Here is an 18289-nt window from a genome sequence, read left to right as displayed (position 1 = left end):
AAAAAAGGGGCTAAAAAACATAAAACATTCCATATCTCCGCAACCGTTACTTTGCGGACCCATGTTTATTGAGACTTTTGTGCTTATTTTGGTTCATACTATTACCTCCTTAAATATTTTACACTCTTTTTTTTAACACCCTGCATAGTACCTTCATTATTTATAATTATATTATTGGGACTTATTTTCCGATTTGACAACTCAGCTATAACATTCCAAGCACATCTAATAGGATTAACTGAATGCATTATTTTTTATTTTTGTATTTTTAATCAACCGGTTGTGGTTATTTTTTGCCGTATTGTAAATTCATTCACAATTCATAGTGTATGGGACGCTTATCCGGTAACAAACTGGACGAGTGTGGGTCTCTTAGCGCTTAATGTATCAAGACAAGTAGTATATTTCGACTTCTGTATGATATTAACGATATACATAACAAAAAAAATAACATCAACTTCGAGTAAATACCGCGTTCGGCATTGTAACCCAATTTTCCGCTTAAACTGTTACGAAACAGACCCGCATTCTCCGTCCGTTACACGAAACTCGAAGACCGCACCGGTTTTCCTAAATGTATGTAATCGAGGCATCGCAAAAGAAAGCTTAACACGCTTCCTGGCCACAACAAGGTAAGGCACTTTGCGTCACATGTTTCGCTTTTGCGGGATGGACATGTCGAGACGTATAAACGTCTCTTTCCAACCTGTTGGCTTATTCTCCCTCGGTGCATATTACATAACATGCATGTTGCTGCTGCTGCTTGACACCTACTTTCCAGATTTGGAGTATATGTACGAGGTACGGCTTTAGCTGTCGCTGTTTGATATCTCTTAAAATAGGGGAGATATTAGAAAGATACAGTCAGCGAAGACAAGAATTACTTTCTGAACAATATACAGCAAAAAGATTGTTGATAGTGTTTTTGAAGTTTAAAGTTGTTGCCAGTGTCAAATAATTGTACCTCTAAACGACGACGATTTTTCTTAACCTTATATATCCCTACATGACTATAGACAACAACTTAAAACAATTTGGAGATATATTTACTAATTTTCCTGTATTACTCGACATAATATTACTATTATACAGGGTGAGTCAGAAAGAATGGGTCAACACTAAGCTGGAGATACTACACACCAAAATATTATGTTTGAATTCATCATACCCTTATACGAGTGTTACTGGTTTAACAAATACAGGATTCAAGGTTTAAATTTTATTGTGAAATTTTTCAATAATTGAGAAAGTTTTGATAGCATAACTCTGAAAATTGGTAGTGTTGGGTTTCTTGGTGTGAGAATTGCGAATTTGAAGCTTATTTTGACGTTGCTCCTAGAGGGCGTTAGTTTCACCGTATTATTTNTCAAAGTTTAAATTTTATTGTGAAATTTTTCAATAATAGAAAAAGTTTTGATGGCATAACTGTGAAAATTGGTAGTGTTGGGTTTCTTGGTGTGAGAATTGCGAATTTGAAGCTTATTTTGACGTTGCTCCTAGAGGGCGTTAGTTTCACCGTATTATTTAGGTAAATCAAAACAATTTTTTTATCTGTTGAGCTATGCTTAAAAATCTAAAAGAACGTTCAGTTTTACATTAAAATTGTACCCTTGTTTACCTACCTAACTTTATCGATTTCTGAGTTATTTGCATTTAAAAGTTTCAATGTATTTTGTGTTGACTTTTTATTCTCAAAAGATTTAAATAAAAATAACAGTTATTGATAATAGTATTAATACCAAACCTTAAATCAAATGGTGGAAGTGTCCACCACCTACTTCAATACATTTTACTATACACTCTCTTAAATGTCTCTGAATATTAAATAAAATGTCCCTATTATTTTTAAATGCACTCGCGGTTACTTCTATTTTCTGCCAGAACTCCTCAACGGAATTAATTTCTTCACGATACTTACACAACATCCTTCAAGTTTGACCATGCCGAGAAGTCTAGAACCAGAAGGTTTAAGTCTGGACTTGTCGATGGCCAATTAAATTCACTCCCACGGAAAATGTTCATTTAAATACTGGCAAGGCAAAATCTGGTGGCGCACCGTCGTGCACAAACCACACACTCTCTCTTAAAGCGAGTAGTACACCATCTAGAAGCTCGTTTAAAGTATGTTGAAGAAAGTTTAAATAATGAGGTCCAGTTAGATTGGGTGGTAATTCAAAAGGTCCTATGAAAAAAACAGAAATTAAACCACACCAAATATTCACCTTAAACTCATGCTGAATATGTCTTTCTTTAACAGCATGTGGATTTTCGGAATGCCACAAATGACTGTTCTTCCAATTGAAAACTCCCCGTCTAGTAAATGTCGCCTCATCGGTAAATAGAATCCTATTGAGGAAATCTGGGTTTTCCATTTGCATATTTTGTACAAACTGAGCAAATTGTAGGCGAGCTGGTAAATCTTGAGGCAATAGCTGCTGAACCGGAATATAATGATATGGATGAAGCATTCCCTTTTTCAAAATTCTACACATAAACGAATGGCTTACCCCCGTTGCCGCACTTAACCGATGAGCACTTATATCGGAATTTTCCGAAACACGAATTAAAATTTCCTCTTCTTCATCAACTATCAACTGTGATAGATTTTGGTATACCATGGTTATTTTTTGGTCGAAAAGATCAAGATTCGCCTAAGCACACATCTCACTGTTGGTAAAATTATTATGTCGTGGCATTTTTTAATCACTAGTTAATAATTTTGCACGAATAATAACTCACACGCAGGCAAAATACGCTAATATTTATTGACATGNAGGTTTAAATTTTATTGTGAAATTTTTCAATAATTGAGAAAGTTTTGATAGCATAACTCTGAAAATTGGTAGTGTTGGGTTTCTTGGTGTGAGAATTGCGAATTTGAAGCTTATTTTGACGTTGCTCCTAGAGGGCGTTAGTTTCACCGTATTATTTTGGTAAATCAAAACCTTTTTTTTATCTGTTGAGCTATGCTTAAAAATCTGAAAGAACATTCAAGTTTACATAAAAATTGTACCCTTGTTTAGGTCGTCTAACTTTATCGGTTTCTGAGTTATTTTCATTTAAAAGTTTCAATGTATTTTGTGGTAATTTTTTATTCTCAAAAGATTCATATAACAATAACAATTACTGATAATAGTAATAATAATAAACCTTAAATCAAATGCTGAAAGTGTCTACAACCTACCTCAATACATTTTACTATACACTCTCTTAAATATCTCTGAATATTAAACAAAATGTCCCTATTATTTTCAAATGCATTCGCGGCTACTTGTATTTTCTGCCGCAACTCCTCAACAGAATTAATTTCTTCACTACACACCACATCCTTCAAGTTTGACCATACTGAGAAGTCCAGAGGTTTTAAATCTGTACTTCTCGGTGGCCAAGCAAATTCACTCCCACGGCCAATCCACTGATGAGGAAAATGTTCATTTAAATACTGGCGTACTGGCAATAAAATCTTACTGAGGAAATCTGAGTTTTCCGTTTGTATATTTTGTACAAACTGAGCAAATTGTAGGTGAGTTGGTAAATCTTGAGGCAATAACTGCTGAACTGGAATATAATAATATGGATGGAGCATTTCTTTTTTGAAAATTCTACAAGTCAACGATTGGCTTGCCGCACTTAAGCGACGAGTAAGTACTCGGAATTTTCCGAAACACGAATTAAAATTTCTCTTCTTCATCGACTGTGATAGATTTTGGAGTACCATGGTTATTTTTTGGTCAAAAAGATCCAGATTCACCTAAGCAAACATCTCACTGTTGGAAAAATTATTATGTCGTGGCATTTTTTAATCACTAGTTAATAATTTTGCACGAATAATAACTCACACGCAGGCAAAATACGCTAATATTTATTGACATGAAAATTTGGCACAAGCCTACTTAGAAAAGAAATAGTAATATCAGCGTCTGAAAGAAAATCACCGCAAAATATATTGAAACTTTTAAATGCAAATAACTCAGAAACCGATAAAGTTAGGCGACCTAAACGAGAGTACATTTTTTATGTAGAATTGAACGTTCTTTTTTAGGTATAGCTAATACAAAATTTGTTTCGATTTACCTAAATAATACGGTGAAACTCTCTCTAGGAGCAATGTCAAAATAAGCTTCAAATTTGTAATTGTCACACCAAAAAACCCAACACTACCAATTTTCAGTCATGCTATTAAAATTTTCTCAATTATTGAGAAATTTCAGAATAAAATTTATACCTTGAACACCTTGTATTTCTTAATCCAGCGACATTCGTATAAGGCATGATAAGCTCAAACATAATATTTTGGTGTGCTTAGTTTTGACCCATTCTTTTTGACTCACTATATATTTTATTTTATTACATTTTTTTTGCAAGCCTTCATGATCTCTAATACTGTACTGTCTCAGCCCGAATCAGATTCAGACGTTTTGTCTCAAAAAATTAATCTTCAGTGTATTCGTTCCAAATTTGTCTAAATTTTTATATTTAGATTTCTTTGTTTATTGAATTATCGTACACCGTAAGTGTCGTTACACCCTGTGAAATCTATCTAGTTATTTAAACTATTACTTACCATCGCGCATTAAAATAAAAAATTATTAGTTTTATTCTCGTGTCCATAGTTATTTCTAGGCTTCTCGAGTGCTCAAAATTCAAACAAATTCCGATCTATTTTTTTTTTCAGGATATTCATACAAATACATCTGACATGCTCTTTCACAGTTGCAGTTAGAGATATAATAAATTCCGATAATATTACGGTGATCTTCATATTCAACCTTTGCCAAAACGAAAATGTTGAACATTTACTGAAATTTTTTAAAGAGTAATATTCAGTTGGCGTTTTGGTTGTTCATATGCATTTTTAAGAATTAATTTGTCATAATAAAATTAAAATTGTAATAATGTTTTAATTTTGACGCAACAACTTATTGAGTTATGTAAGACCAAGTGATGGTAATAGTTAATAATAATAAATGTTTTATTGTAACGCGTGGTGGTAATAGTTTAAATAACTAAATGGATTTCACAGGGTCTAACGACACTTACAGTGTACGATAATTCAATAAACAAAGAAATCTAAATAAAAAAATGTAGATAAATTTGGAACGAATATACTGAAGATGAATTTTTCGAGACAAAACGTCTGAATCTGGTTCGGGCTGAAGCAGTACAGTATTAGGGATCATGAATGCGTGCAAAAAAAGAAATAAAATTTCTAGGGTCGTATTTAAAAAAACGAAGTTGATGATGGTCCTGGGGAGACGAAACGTTACATATAAAGATTGATTATGCCATTCGATAGAGGGCAAAGAGTGGCCACGAGAAAGTGTTCTTCTTTCTTCAATATCACCTCAAACAAGGCTGAAATGAAACAAAAACGGATTTCCAAAATTTAGTTTTTTTTCAAATATTTCGAAAACTAATCATGTTAGCCTTGATTTTTTAGAGGCATAATGTTGATCCTCTGAATTCGCAACTTTGCCCCCCATTTAAGCTACTTGGGACCTCTTACCGTTTCCGAGATCACTGTAGTGAGAAGCGAATTTGTAACAGCCTGTATATTACTATTCGGCTGCAACTTATTGACATTGAGAAACAAGAAAAGAACAAAACGAACCGCATCGACCGCTTTCTAACTCTTCTAGAACTCTTGCATAAAAAAAACAAACAACACAGATCTATCTTAATCTGAATATAAAAATGCCGACACGGACCTTGACAAGTATTTAATGTATTCTGAATCATTCATCTTCGTGGTCCAATTCGTCTAACATTGATCTTCAGGCTTAGAAAGCGCGCACATTCCAAACTTGAATTTTCGTTGGTGTATAATTAACGGAACTATCAGATATTGTTTCGGTGGATGGTTCCTTGATGCTCAATCTCAAAAAAACGACTGAATGAATCAGTACCAGAACCTTTACAACAGAAGCGTTTTCCTACTGATGAATGGAAACAGTAGTAAAATATGTGTGAAGTGTCTAAATGTTGATATTTGCATGTTTGATTCATTAACATAATTTGACAAAACTGCTAGGTCTTTCTTGTAATAGTCGTACAACCACAATAATATTTTCTTAAAATTTGTTGGGATAGACCGAAATACTTGCTTTGATAGTAGTGTCAACAATCCAATTTTATTCCGAATTTATGGGCTTGCAGAATAGTACCTGCACGTGTTGTCGCAATGGACGGGAATTGAAATAAAAATCTTACGAAACTTGCTGGGCTACCGCTTGAAAGTAACGGTAATTCCTAACAACTTTCAGCTTCTGTCTATAAAAAAATTAATTACTGATCAGGCGGTTGTCCACGTCTGTAGTTATTATTTAGGGTATGAAACTAAGTGTATTAGAAAGTTTATCACTCTAGATCTAGATTATGTAACCATATATTAATTAAATCAACACGAAATTGTTCTAAATCATGTCAAATGAAAGATTAATGTACCGAATCAAGTGACCTAGTGACTGTTTTTTAAAAGAACGAAAAATCCCATTCGGAGTAAAATTCCAAAACTCTTTCTAATATTATGTCTTTTCCATGGTAAATTTAGTACAACAAAAATAAAAAAACGTTCATATAAGTTAGAGAAAAATATTCAATTTTCATTTAAATTTGGCTTTAGTTTTTGATTGATTGTTCACGTAATACTCTGCCCCTGTTAATTTTTTACCATATTTCTATGTAAGAAAAGATAATAACAAATATACAGGGTATATTTGTTGCTTATTATTATTATTTATTATTTCTTATTCTGATTACAGTGATGTATACATGTCACGGATTGGCTTTGACAGTTTGCACAATATTTTGATTTATTTATCTCCACAACGGATGAAGTCAAGATTGTCATGAAGCCAGTCAACAACACATATATAGGGTGTTATATAAAAAAACGAAAGTTTAACAGGCAATTGTTTTTTATAAATTGCTTTAAAAGCACAAGAAAATTTCCTAAAACTTTTGTCTTTACCTCTTGTCTTAGACGGAAAGGTAAAAAAGTATAGAATGTTATATAATTTACCCTTTACATATGACACTTGTTCGTTATACAGGGTGATACAAATTAGTCAATCAACTGGTTAACTACATATTCTTTGGATTAAAGAAGACGAGACTATTCTTATTTCATTTCGGAGCCCCATTTTCAAAATACAGGTTGTCAAAATTAAAATTTTAAAAATGATTTTTATTGATAACTCCGGTGATTGTGGAGATATTTATTTGAAATACCACCTATTTTGATCTTAAGTCGACATACTTTTTTAGATAAAGTGATTAAATTTTTTTCACTCTTGTAAGATTCCAATTTGGGGCCTCGTTTGCGCTATATTGTAACTTTTTTGGATACGCAACATCGATTTAGTCGACGTCGGACTTTATTTTTTGGAGCAAAATGAAGAATTTGAATAGACTTTTTTATTTCAATTTACTGAATAAAATTGAATTCATTGAGCTAAATCTAAAATATCTAAAAAAAAGTTGCAAATCTCGTACCATATAAAAGAAATTTTTCATAAAATCCCAAAAATTAAAGTTTAACGTCGATTAAATTGATGTCGCGTATCCAAAAAAGTTACAATATCTCGTAAGCGAGGCCCCACAAAAATCTTACAATAGCGAAAAAAATAGAATAAAACTCCGCTATATATATATATGAATAAAAAATATTTGGAAAGCATAGACGTGCCCAAAAAAAAAGGGGATCTGTGGGTATTGCAACCCCCTTTCCCTCCGTTCGCGCTTTGATATTTTAAATCAAAATTACACAATAAGTGTGTCGACTTAAGATCAAAATATATGCTAAATTTCACATAAATATCTCTACAATCACCGGAGTTATCAATAAAAATAATTTTATAAATTTTAATTTTGACACCCTGAATTTTGAAAATGAGGCTTTGAAATGAAAAATGACATAAGAAAAATCGCATTACTTTAATCCAAAGAATATGTGGTTAACTGCTTGACCTACTAATTTGTAATACCCTCTAGTAGTTACAGGAATGGGTATATCAATTTTTGTTCGCATATCTTTTTTTTTCCAAAGCTACCTCAAATTTGATACGCTATTATTACAAATTATCAAAGGCTTTTAAAAAATGTGTTGTTGTTTGTAGAATGCACTAAACTTTACTTAATTTTTTATTAATTTGTGTCATAGAATCGATCATTAAAAGTTGATTTAAACCCTGTATAAGTGAATTCCATAATCAGCTCAATTGAGAGAAATAAATGAGGAAAGAGAATAATCAATCCAGATACCCTAACTTGGGTATGGCCCAATTTTTTACGGATTACACAATAGTCTACGTATTAAGTAGAGGAATTATTGATCTAGAAATGCTGGCGATTGTGAAAATTAACAGTGTTTCGACCTCTATAGCAATATTTAAAAAACGAATTGGTTGTAATACTTATTAAATGACGAATTTTATTCACCGTAATCAATTCCTAAACTGACTTTCTTATTCAACAAAACCTAAGGTTGTCGGAAAATTTGAGTGAAAAGCATGGAAAGAATTTGATTTTTTTTACTAAAACGAAGCATTAATAATATAATAAATTCTCCTTAAGTATTTACAAGAAATTTAAATTTCTTCTTTTCTAACTGCTTACGAGTGTTAATCATAGAATTAAAAGGATTACGATGCAGCAGCATTAACATTTCCAATCGTTAGCATACTAATTTATATGAAATAATTTATTATAATTTAATTAATTGCTATAAATGTAATGACCTACGTATTCCATTTATGTGTATCCACAAGTAACACAAACAATCAAGGCTAAGGCCTTTTATGTAACATTTCCTTATTATCGTTCATTACTAAAAAAAGATAACGAGGTAAATTAGTGTTAATTTTTTTTTTATTGTATTCTCACATACGAACAGGTGCGAGTTTATAAATATTCAGTAGTTATTTTTTTAGTAACAGAGAGGTCAGCGTAAATATCTTGTGACTGTCGTTGAACTTTTTAAAAATGTACTAAAAATATTAATAATTCAAAACATGCAAGTCATAGTGTTGCGTAAATTGTTATTGGAAATAGTTTTATTCAAAAAAAAATTATTAAGCTGTTTTAATCTTCCTGTGCGGACAAAATTGCGTTCGTGACCTTCTATGCTACATTCTCGTTGTATATACAGAGAAAACTAATTTTAAGTGACTTCTTACCTTGATTTATAATAAATACGTGCGTAAAATGGATTAGTTAAAATTAGGTATCTACATATTTCCCTTCACCAACAGTATTAAATCCTAGAACTAGTACATCTGTAAATGCCGAGATTTCGGTTTTTGTGTCCGAGTAAAATAATATCGTTCATAAATTAAATGACATAACTACTATCATATTGAAAATTCCACTATCGCGTTTACGCTATGATTAAATTGTCATACGAGTTAAGTATACCGACAAAATGTAAATTAGACCTATCTCATCTGACTATAAGCCGAGGCAGAAGACGAATATCCATAATTCATCACAAAATACTAACCCAAAAAACTTGGATTTGCATTACAAATTTAAACATATTATCAAAACTACGGACGCATTTACATATTTACATATGTAGTATACACTGAGACAAGGGTTAGAAAAAATTGGAAATCTTGTATGTAGATAAAAGACTATTTGGGAAATCTGATGCCGAATAGCATGATGCAACGGAATTTGATAGATCTTTTCCGTTTTGTTATTGCCGTAAAACTTTTTCTGTAGATTTTTGACAATTCCTATACAAATTTGTATTTTGTCTTAGAGGAAATAAAAATTATTATTATTATTATTATGTTACAATAAAGAAAATTAAAAATACAAGATAAGTCAAAAAGTCAAGACGAAACAAAGTTTTCTTTAATGGAACACCCTGTATATTATTCCATATTTCAATTCTTCACGATATGGATATGATTTTATTTTATTTTTCAGGGTCGATAAAAATGTATGAAACAAAAAAATATATATTTTTAATGAATGTCCAGGATATTTTAAATTTTATGAAAACAATAGTTATGCCAGAATACAAAAAAGGAGAGAAAACAAGTTTTAATAAACAACAAATATTTTCTTTGGAATTCTATTTTATAAGGTGCTCATTGTTCACTATTTACCTCCTGACAGTAATAAATTAGCTGAACAAAATTTTTTAGTGAATCTTAAAGGGTGTTGGGAGGAACAGTGGAAATTTCATTCCTTATCCTTTCCTTTCGATATTCTGAGACCTATTTTTGTAGACTACATTTTTTATATGAACCCACAGAAAAAAGTCAAGCGGAGTCATATCGGGAGACCTAGCTGGCCATTCAATTGCCCCTCTGCGTCCAATTCATTTATCATAGGAAAAGTTTCATCTAGATATGCCCGTACCACAGGTCTAAAATGTGGAGGAGGCCCCATCATGCTGAAACCCTATTTGTTCTGCCGGTAAATCGGGATTGTTACTGTTCGGGAATAATCGTCCAAGCTCTGGAATAATATGTTCTTGTAAAAGTAATAAATATCGTTCAGAGGTCAAATTTCCGTGTATAAAATAGGGTCTTATGACGTGTCCACTGTCCACCAATAATGCCACACCAAATATTTATTTTCTGTGATCGTTGGGTGTGAATATCCTCCATCCAATGTGGATTTTAATCTGACCAATACCTACAGTTGTGTCGGTTTACGAGTTCGTTTAAACATCTTCATCAGAAAACAATACTATTTGGGTGACAAAGTTGACATTTTCGTTTAATTTATTAGAACATCGACTCATGTTATGATTGAAAGCCCTCTGTTGTGTCGAATTTATTGGATTTTCTATAAGTATATTCAAAGAATTTTCTTCATTTGTAACACTTACTGGTCTTCCACTTTTTCGCAGATCTGTCTGTCTCGAGTTTCATGAAACCGCTGCAATGTTTTTTAAAAGGTTGCTTTAGAAATACGTCCCCGATCGAGATGCGATTCATGAAAATATCTCTTTCGTCACAACTTTGTCTTCTATCGGCAAATTCTACGATCATTAAAACTTCAATGCGGTCGGTTTCATTAAAACATGTCATTTTTGCGAGAAAATTATTCACACTAAATTGACATGTGTTGTCAAGATAATCACTATTATAGTAGGATCGTATTCGATACAAAATAGAGCAAAAAATTATCGGTCTTTTATCAAAGGAAAATGGTGTCATTATTTTTAGGACGCGTAAGATGAACCATTTCAAATTTAAAATGAAATTGAATGCAAAATCTGAAATACCGCATCATATGCATTGTGTTCTGGTAGCAGCTGTAGTCGCCCAGGTGCATCGAGTCGGTTATATATCGAATACTAAACTGGCGAGCTTGGTCGTAAATCAGAGACCGCCTCCAAAAAATAAGTAAACAACAGTGGCGCGTACGGAGGTAAAATGTAGTACATAGGTATGTGGAATTTAAAAAACAAATTTGATTTATAATAAACTACATTTAAAATAAATAGTTATGAGAATAAAGGAATTTTTGTAGGAACAAGGGTGGCAGACGTGAACTGATCCCTTCATCCCTTCATAATGCATAAAGAAATCATTCAATTTCTAAACCCCTTAAAACCGTACTGCACTGAATCCCTTGACAGGCAATGATTTATTACTTTGCATCGAATATGATCCTACTATAGACAAAAGAACGACGCGGTGTTGTTATGGAGCTAGAAACTATCAAAGGTAACTTAATGGACTAAAATATTTTTGTATAATTTATAAATAAATGATTTTCAAAGCTCGATATCTCGAAAACGGTTAAGTTTAGGTACATGATGTGTTATATGAATTTTGTTTAGAATTTTGAGAAGAATTCAAATATGGAATAATATACAGGGTGTTCCATTACAGAAAAAGCTACTTTGCTTCATTATGACTTTTTGACTGATTCTGTATACTTAATTTTTATTGTAATAAATTTTAAAAACCCCTAAAATGTTTGTGTTTTCGATAGCTATCTTACTTTGGGAGATAATCGACCGTTTCCATATACAGGTTAGGAAAGTACCGATGGTCCATCTGCCGTTACGTGAGAGCGATAAAGTAAGACATAGAAATCCATTCGATAGAAAAGGATGGCTATAATGAAGGCGTCTCATAGTCACCACCCGTTTCGCCCTTCCACAAATAAGATCCACTTCTTATTTATGGAAGGGCGAAATGGGCGGTGACTATTAGATGCCTTCATTATAGCCACCTTTCTCTATCGCACGGATTTCTATGACTTACTTATCGCTCTCACGTAACGGCAGATGGACCATCGGTACTTTCCGACCCTGTACATCAGCGACTTTGTATACTGAGATGTAAAAAAAATTGTACTTTGAAAACAAAACATGCAACTATTACTTCAAACACCCTGTACTTACAGCTGTGAAAGTTAGCTACAGTACGTTTTATTGCTTTTATGAATCAAAGTGATTTGTAGGCAGTCTTTTAAACTTATGGCATTAGCAGTACTTATTTCTTTTGTCGCTTCGACATTTAATACCAGACACATTACAAGCTATTGATAATTATAACTTACTTTCCATTGAACAAATTACGCTATCATCGCATTTTTCTCAAACTCTCTCTCAGTGTACCACTTTTTTATTTCCAGATGACATCTGTCGCAAGCTGGTGACATATGCGGTAAGGAAAACTAAGCAACACCGGACATCATGTACAAATATTTAGGATTGTGTCTAGTCTTGACGTCGATGGCGGGCGGCCATGAACCTGACGGTTGGCACCCGTTCCAACAGAGCGACCTCTTCCCAGGGCCGAAGCCTTCCTTCCACGCCAAGCCGTCTAGCTTTGGCGGTCAGTATTATACCATCGGAATGAGCGTGTTTCTGTGGCTAGTAGGGTCAAGTAGAAGTCAGTTTGAAAGACTTAGGAACTGACCGGTATTATGTCACTGCAGGAAGTGACTTGATATTAACCAGGGTTAATACTTTGCCATCAGCGAAGGCGTTGACTTGTTACAGGTGACTTGATGATTTGTACTTGTTATTCTGCTCTTGATCTCACATTGATGCTAAGATTAAGAGTGGCTATAGAGGTGCCGCTTTGTACGTATGATAGAAATATGTCAGGAAACAACTTCTAGGCATCTTTCTGATTCATAAAGGGTCTAGAAACCTTGAAATATTGTGACAAATTTTAAATTTTAAAGACTTTTCTTTTAAAATGATTTCATTTGCACAAAATCATCCAAAATCAGAAAATGTCGAAATGGGTGATAAGTATTTTGCAAAAATAAAAATAAAAATGAAAAGTGATCCTACTAGTACCACTTTCCCGTTTCCAAAATGTTTTGTACCATCTAATTTACTTGACTTTATGTTTCCAGGTGGAGATACAGGATATCACCAAGGTAGTGGCGACCAGTGTGAAGTTTACAAAGTTGGTTTCACCCAAGACTTGTATTTCCAATATATCCAATACAAAACTAATATTCCAGACACAAAGCAGTTCACATTATGCTTCTGGAGTAAATTCTTCAATCATTCCAATGACCATCCTATCTTCTCTTACGCTGGTAAGTCTTTATTAAGTAGTTTAAAATTATAAACTTTTAAGAAGGTATACAATAATGAAAAAAAAAAGATAGCTATAGATTCAACAAACTAATGGATTGTTTACAATTACTATCATTGTCGTTACTATATCCAATTAAGCTTAGTTTACTCTGTATACAGCATATTATAAGAATAACAAAGGACAAATTGTTGTGGTGTATACAGATTTCTTATAGGCCTTTAACAAAGCTAATAATGAATACCATAATTCTTAATAAGATTTTATGGGTTAAGTGACAATCCGATGTTTCTCATTAAAATCTGTCTCTCTGCATGAACTACTCGCATGTTTTCATTTTATTTAAATATTGTAGTACTCCAAGGATTGAATTTAGGAACACTTCCTTCTATTTCATCTATTAACGATTTATCTCTGTCCCAAATTTAATCATCAACTTTTTGCTAAAGACTTGATGTTACTTTTGAATGTAACTACTATCAAAATAAATGAAATAGACCCCCAGAGTTTGGAAACCGATATTAAGAAAACGTAGGGGCAAACAAATTTGAAATTTGGACCACAATATAGCCTCACTACTACTCTATTGTGTATTAAAATTTCAGTTAGTTTCGTTATCCCATTTTTCAGTTATTAATGAAAATGTTGAAAAAATCACGGTTTCCTGCCTACAAAATTGATACCTCTCACTTTAACTCGTCGTAATTTTTTTGTTAATTGATAAAAAAAATCCCAAATTTTTGCTGACGATAAGTTGAATTATTCTATTTAGTACTGTGAAGGTCTTTTGTCTCAAAAGCTCTTCTTTTTTTACTGTTCTATTTGTAGTCTACATATTTGTATTTATTTATTATTTATTATCAGTGGCGGCTGGTGAGGGGGTTCTGGAGCCCGTTTTTCTTAGAAATTTCCATAGTAAAAAAAATAGTTTACAATGTTATCCAGATAACTAAAAGATTGTAAAAGTTTAAATTAGATTGTAGAGATAGATTAATAGCACTTGCAAATATTATCTATTGAAAAATCAGTAGTGCGAAATATATCAAACTTTAATGAAAAAGTATTTGAAAAGTATATTTTGGGACAAAAGCAGAAGAATGGGCTCTCACTATAAAAAATAAAATTGCGCACATTTTCCATATATTTCAATACTACTTAATAAAACTACCCAGTTATATTTTTTTCAATATTTTTTACCTAAATTTTTTCGCTCACCTAGTATGAAAGTCAAGAGCCGCCACTGTTTATTATGAGCATTACGTATGTGAGTATTATGTGCATTTTGTATATCTTGAACCTTTGCTCGTTTTGTTATGTAACTGGGACACTTATTCTGTTGGGCAATAAATACATAATTATTATTATCAGTTTGCGGCAAGATTGGCCTTAAAACTTAAGTAACTTAAAAATAAAATACTGATTTTAAATTTACTAATTAACCGGAGATCGTCTAAAATAGTGAAAGAATGAAGGCAGACGAACGGTACAGCTTACTTTAATAAGTATATCCACACCTCTCTCTTATATAAATTATTCAAGCAATTACGATTGTACTGTAATTTAACCAAATTGAGAACATGAATAAATCATTTCGCATAAGGGCAGACGCCTTCTTCGGAGAAACAATTAGAACGGTTTCATATACAGGTCGTTGAGAGTCGTGATTAAATATAAAATGTAAAAATTTGATTTTACTTTGAGGACAAACATATTTGGCAGCAGCAGTACTGAAGTTAGAATTAAAAAGGAGAGTTTCTAGTCCAGGGATATGAGGAAAATAAATGAGCTGGGGGTGACTGTTGAGTAGCCAAGGATTTGTAGTTTTTCATAAAATTTAGGTGAATTTTAGTATAATATGTGCAAAACGCACACACCATCAGGTGAGGTTTTTTTAATAATTAACAATAAAAGGTCTAAAATAACCCAAAATATCACCTTTTTGCCTACCAGAAAAAAACGATAACTTATAATTTGAAATTATAATGTGAAAGTAACCAACTTGTAGGGAATAAAAAAAAACCTTTGAAATGGCGGTTTTTTAAATCCGATACAATAATTTGTTGCTCGGGAAATTGCAAAAAACTGTCAAAATTCGATTATTAAACAATAAGTTTTGCAAAAGTCAACCTACGACTTTGATATTGCATCAATAGTTTGCTTTTATAGTCCTTAATATGTGATTAAAATTTTAAACCGATTCATCCAATAGTTTTTGCAAAATTCTAAATGTTTATCCCAGAGGCATTATTTTTGCAATAACTTGACACGCAAAATTACCAAGATATTTTAATTCTGCGGGTGTCATATGAAAGAGAAAGACTTCTTTTATTGGAATTATTTTATTGAAAAAAAATTGTTTTTTATCAGTGCAAAACGTACCACAAAAACACTGTTATTTTTGTCTTATAAACCATTAGAATACATTTGTTGCTATTACAATTAGAAAGATTATTCTTCCATATTCGTAAAGCTGGTTTTTTACACAAATTTAAAAAAAAGTTGCTCTATCTTAATTTGGGCCAAAGTTAGACACTCTTTTTTAAAAAATCACGGCTACTTTGTTTATAACAATTAAGACTTCTAATAAGTGCCATTTCGAAGATAAAGAGCTAATGTTTCTATGTGAAATTTGTGAGGACGATAGCTTTGTAACAGCATCTCTGAGAATGCTCCAAATAATGACTTCGATACAAGATGACTGTGAGTCAGTGGAAGAGGAATCTACAAATCCACGAGCAAATTGATAGAGCAAGGAACTCTGGAACTTGTTGACCGATTTTGATGTTTTTTTTAATTTGGGGTACCTTCTTGCGTACATCACATATATGCATTTTGTTAATAAATAAAAATTTAAATTAATCTAGTAATTTGTTAATTAACAAAATCTTTTTTGCAAAATACCAACATCTTTTGTAACTTTTTGTAATGGAACATTATAGGAATGATTAAATATAATTTTTTAATAAACTAATATTGAGATTAACTAAGTATTTTGTTTAAACTTTTACCAAAAAAAAATCTAAATTATCAACATTTTCAGAGTTATTTTGACGGGAACAAGTGATGGCAGGCTTCAAGGAGATATTAATAAATTTGGTGATCATTGTAATCTACTAATTTTTAAATACATTCAGTTCTTTCACGGTTGGTTAACCTCATCAGCATTCAATATCTTCTTGATTGATCTATTAATCTTGAGGTCATGGCAAGGAAAAATATTGCGGCTATGCTTGTAATCGTTTGTAAACTCTTTTGGTTTCAAAATGGATAAATATCATGCATCTAATTCATTTCCCATGTAACGAAAAGGAAAGCATATATTCCCAACGAGGTATACACTGATTACATGCTCTTTACGTGTCTATAAATTATCTTATATTAAGAGGAAGTCAGTATCGTTTCACGCATTTATGTGTATAATAACATAACCGCATGGCGAAAAGAAAGTTTTCTTACCTTACAGCACACACTTGAAAAATTACATCGGGCGGTGTCTTGTTACTCTAGTTTTAACTTCACTTTCGATTCGGGCGTGCCCCATTTCTATTATTCTCGCTCCGCCGTTAATTAAATAAAACTTTCTTTCGCAGAGTGGCTTAGCTAATTTAATTGCGAGGTCGGTGAAGTTATTTAGCGGCTTTTATTTTGTGTAATGAGTAAGCAAGGTGTAGAAGAAGCAAATGGGTTGACCTATTACGATCTGAAATATAAAGCCTCACAACCGACACGTCACTGTCAGAAGTTTAAGTTTTCGACTACCTGGATTTGAATTTTGAAAATTTGGGATACCGGGTTTTCGGGCATGCCCTTCTCAACTAAAATAATGGCGTCCACGTCCCACTTCCGGTTATACCGGAAGTCGCCATCAACTTGCTTATTTTAAATGCAACACCCTATAAATTATTGCAATTTTGGATTCTACGTGTTATTTTAGGTGGACTTTTATGAAGTTTTCCTTTTCCTAAAATTAACCGTTTTCGAGATATTTAATTTTTTTCAAAAAAATGGAGAGAAACATTGACTAGCTTCAAACCATGTGTATTTTATAGTAAGAAAGACAATGCAACAATATTTATAGGGGGGATAGCTAGACCCTAAGCTTTCCATCCATACTTTCAAAATGACTTAATTGCATACAGGGTGCTAGAAATTTAATGCCGAGTTTCGTAAGTCATAAGTCGGTTTTTTTAAATGGAACACCCTGTATGTTTTTCTATATTCTGATACACAATTTTATTCTCTTTCGAACGGTATCAGGGTTCCGTATACATATCTCTTCTAGTTTTTAAGTTATCTACTATTTTTTATGTAATCACCTAAAATCATGTAATTTCTTGCGAGGATAGCTGTGGAATTTTTAACAAAACAAACAACCACACTGTCAATTTGTCTTGCAGTGACAGTTTAATTTAGTGTTTATAAGAAATGGAAAACAATACATATTCAAATGCTGATATTTTAAATTTATTATAGCTGTTTTACATTGACAATTTATTCATGAATAAATTGACGAAGTTCTTCATGAATTAATTCACGAATTTATTGGTAAACAGTGTGGTTTTACACTGCTACAGACTTTATCAAGTTTTTTGACGTATGAATCAGTTCTACCAATGAATCAAAGAAGCAAATAAATTTCAAAAATGTCACCTTTCCACTCATAATTGTAGTGATACAACAGCGGTACCGTTTTGACACATATTATATAAATATTAGTGTTTGTAAGTAACAAATCAGTAAAAACAATGCAAAACTAG

General features: G+C 32.3%; 1 protein-coding gene across 1 annotated transcript in view; it reads left to right on the top strand.

Annotated features, from left to right (window-relative positions):
• LOC108907302 overlaps nt 1–18289 on the top strand; it is a 43780-nt gene that overhangs the window by 15421 nt on the left and 10070 nt on the right. The window contains exons 2-3 of the mRNA XM_018710925.1: nt 12610–12812; nt 13345–13533. Coding sequence (XP_018566441.1) covers nt 12671–12812; nt 13345–13533 — 331 coding nt within the window. The 5' untranslated portion in view covers nt 12610–12670. The remainder of the gene's footprint in view (nt 1–12609; nt 12813–13344; nt 13534–18289) is intronic.

Source organism: Anoplophora glabripennis, unplaced genomic scaffold (assembly GCF_000390285.2).
Source record: "Anoplophora glabripennis isolate ALB-LARVAE unplaced genomic scaffold, Agla_2.0 scaffold222, whole genome shotgun sequence".
Classification (NCBI taxonomy): Eukaryota; Metazoa; Arthropoda; class Insecta; order Coleoptera; family Cerambycidae; genus Anoplophora; species Anoplophora glabripennis.
This window is presented reverse-complemented; position numbering and strand designations above follow the sequence as displayed.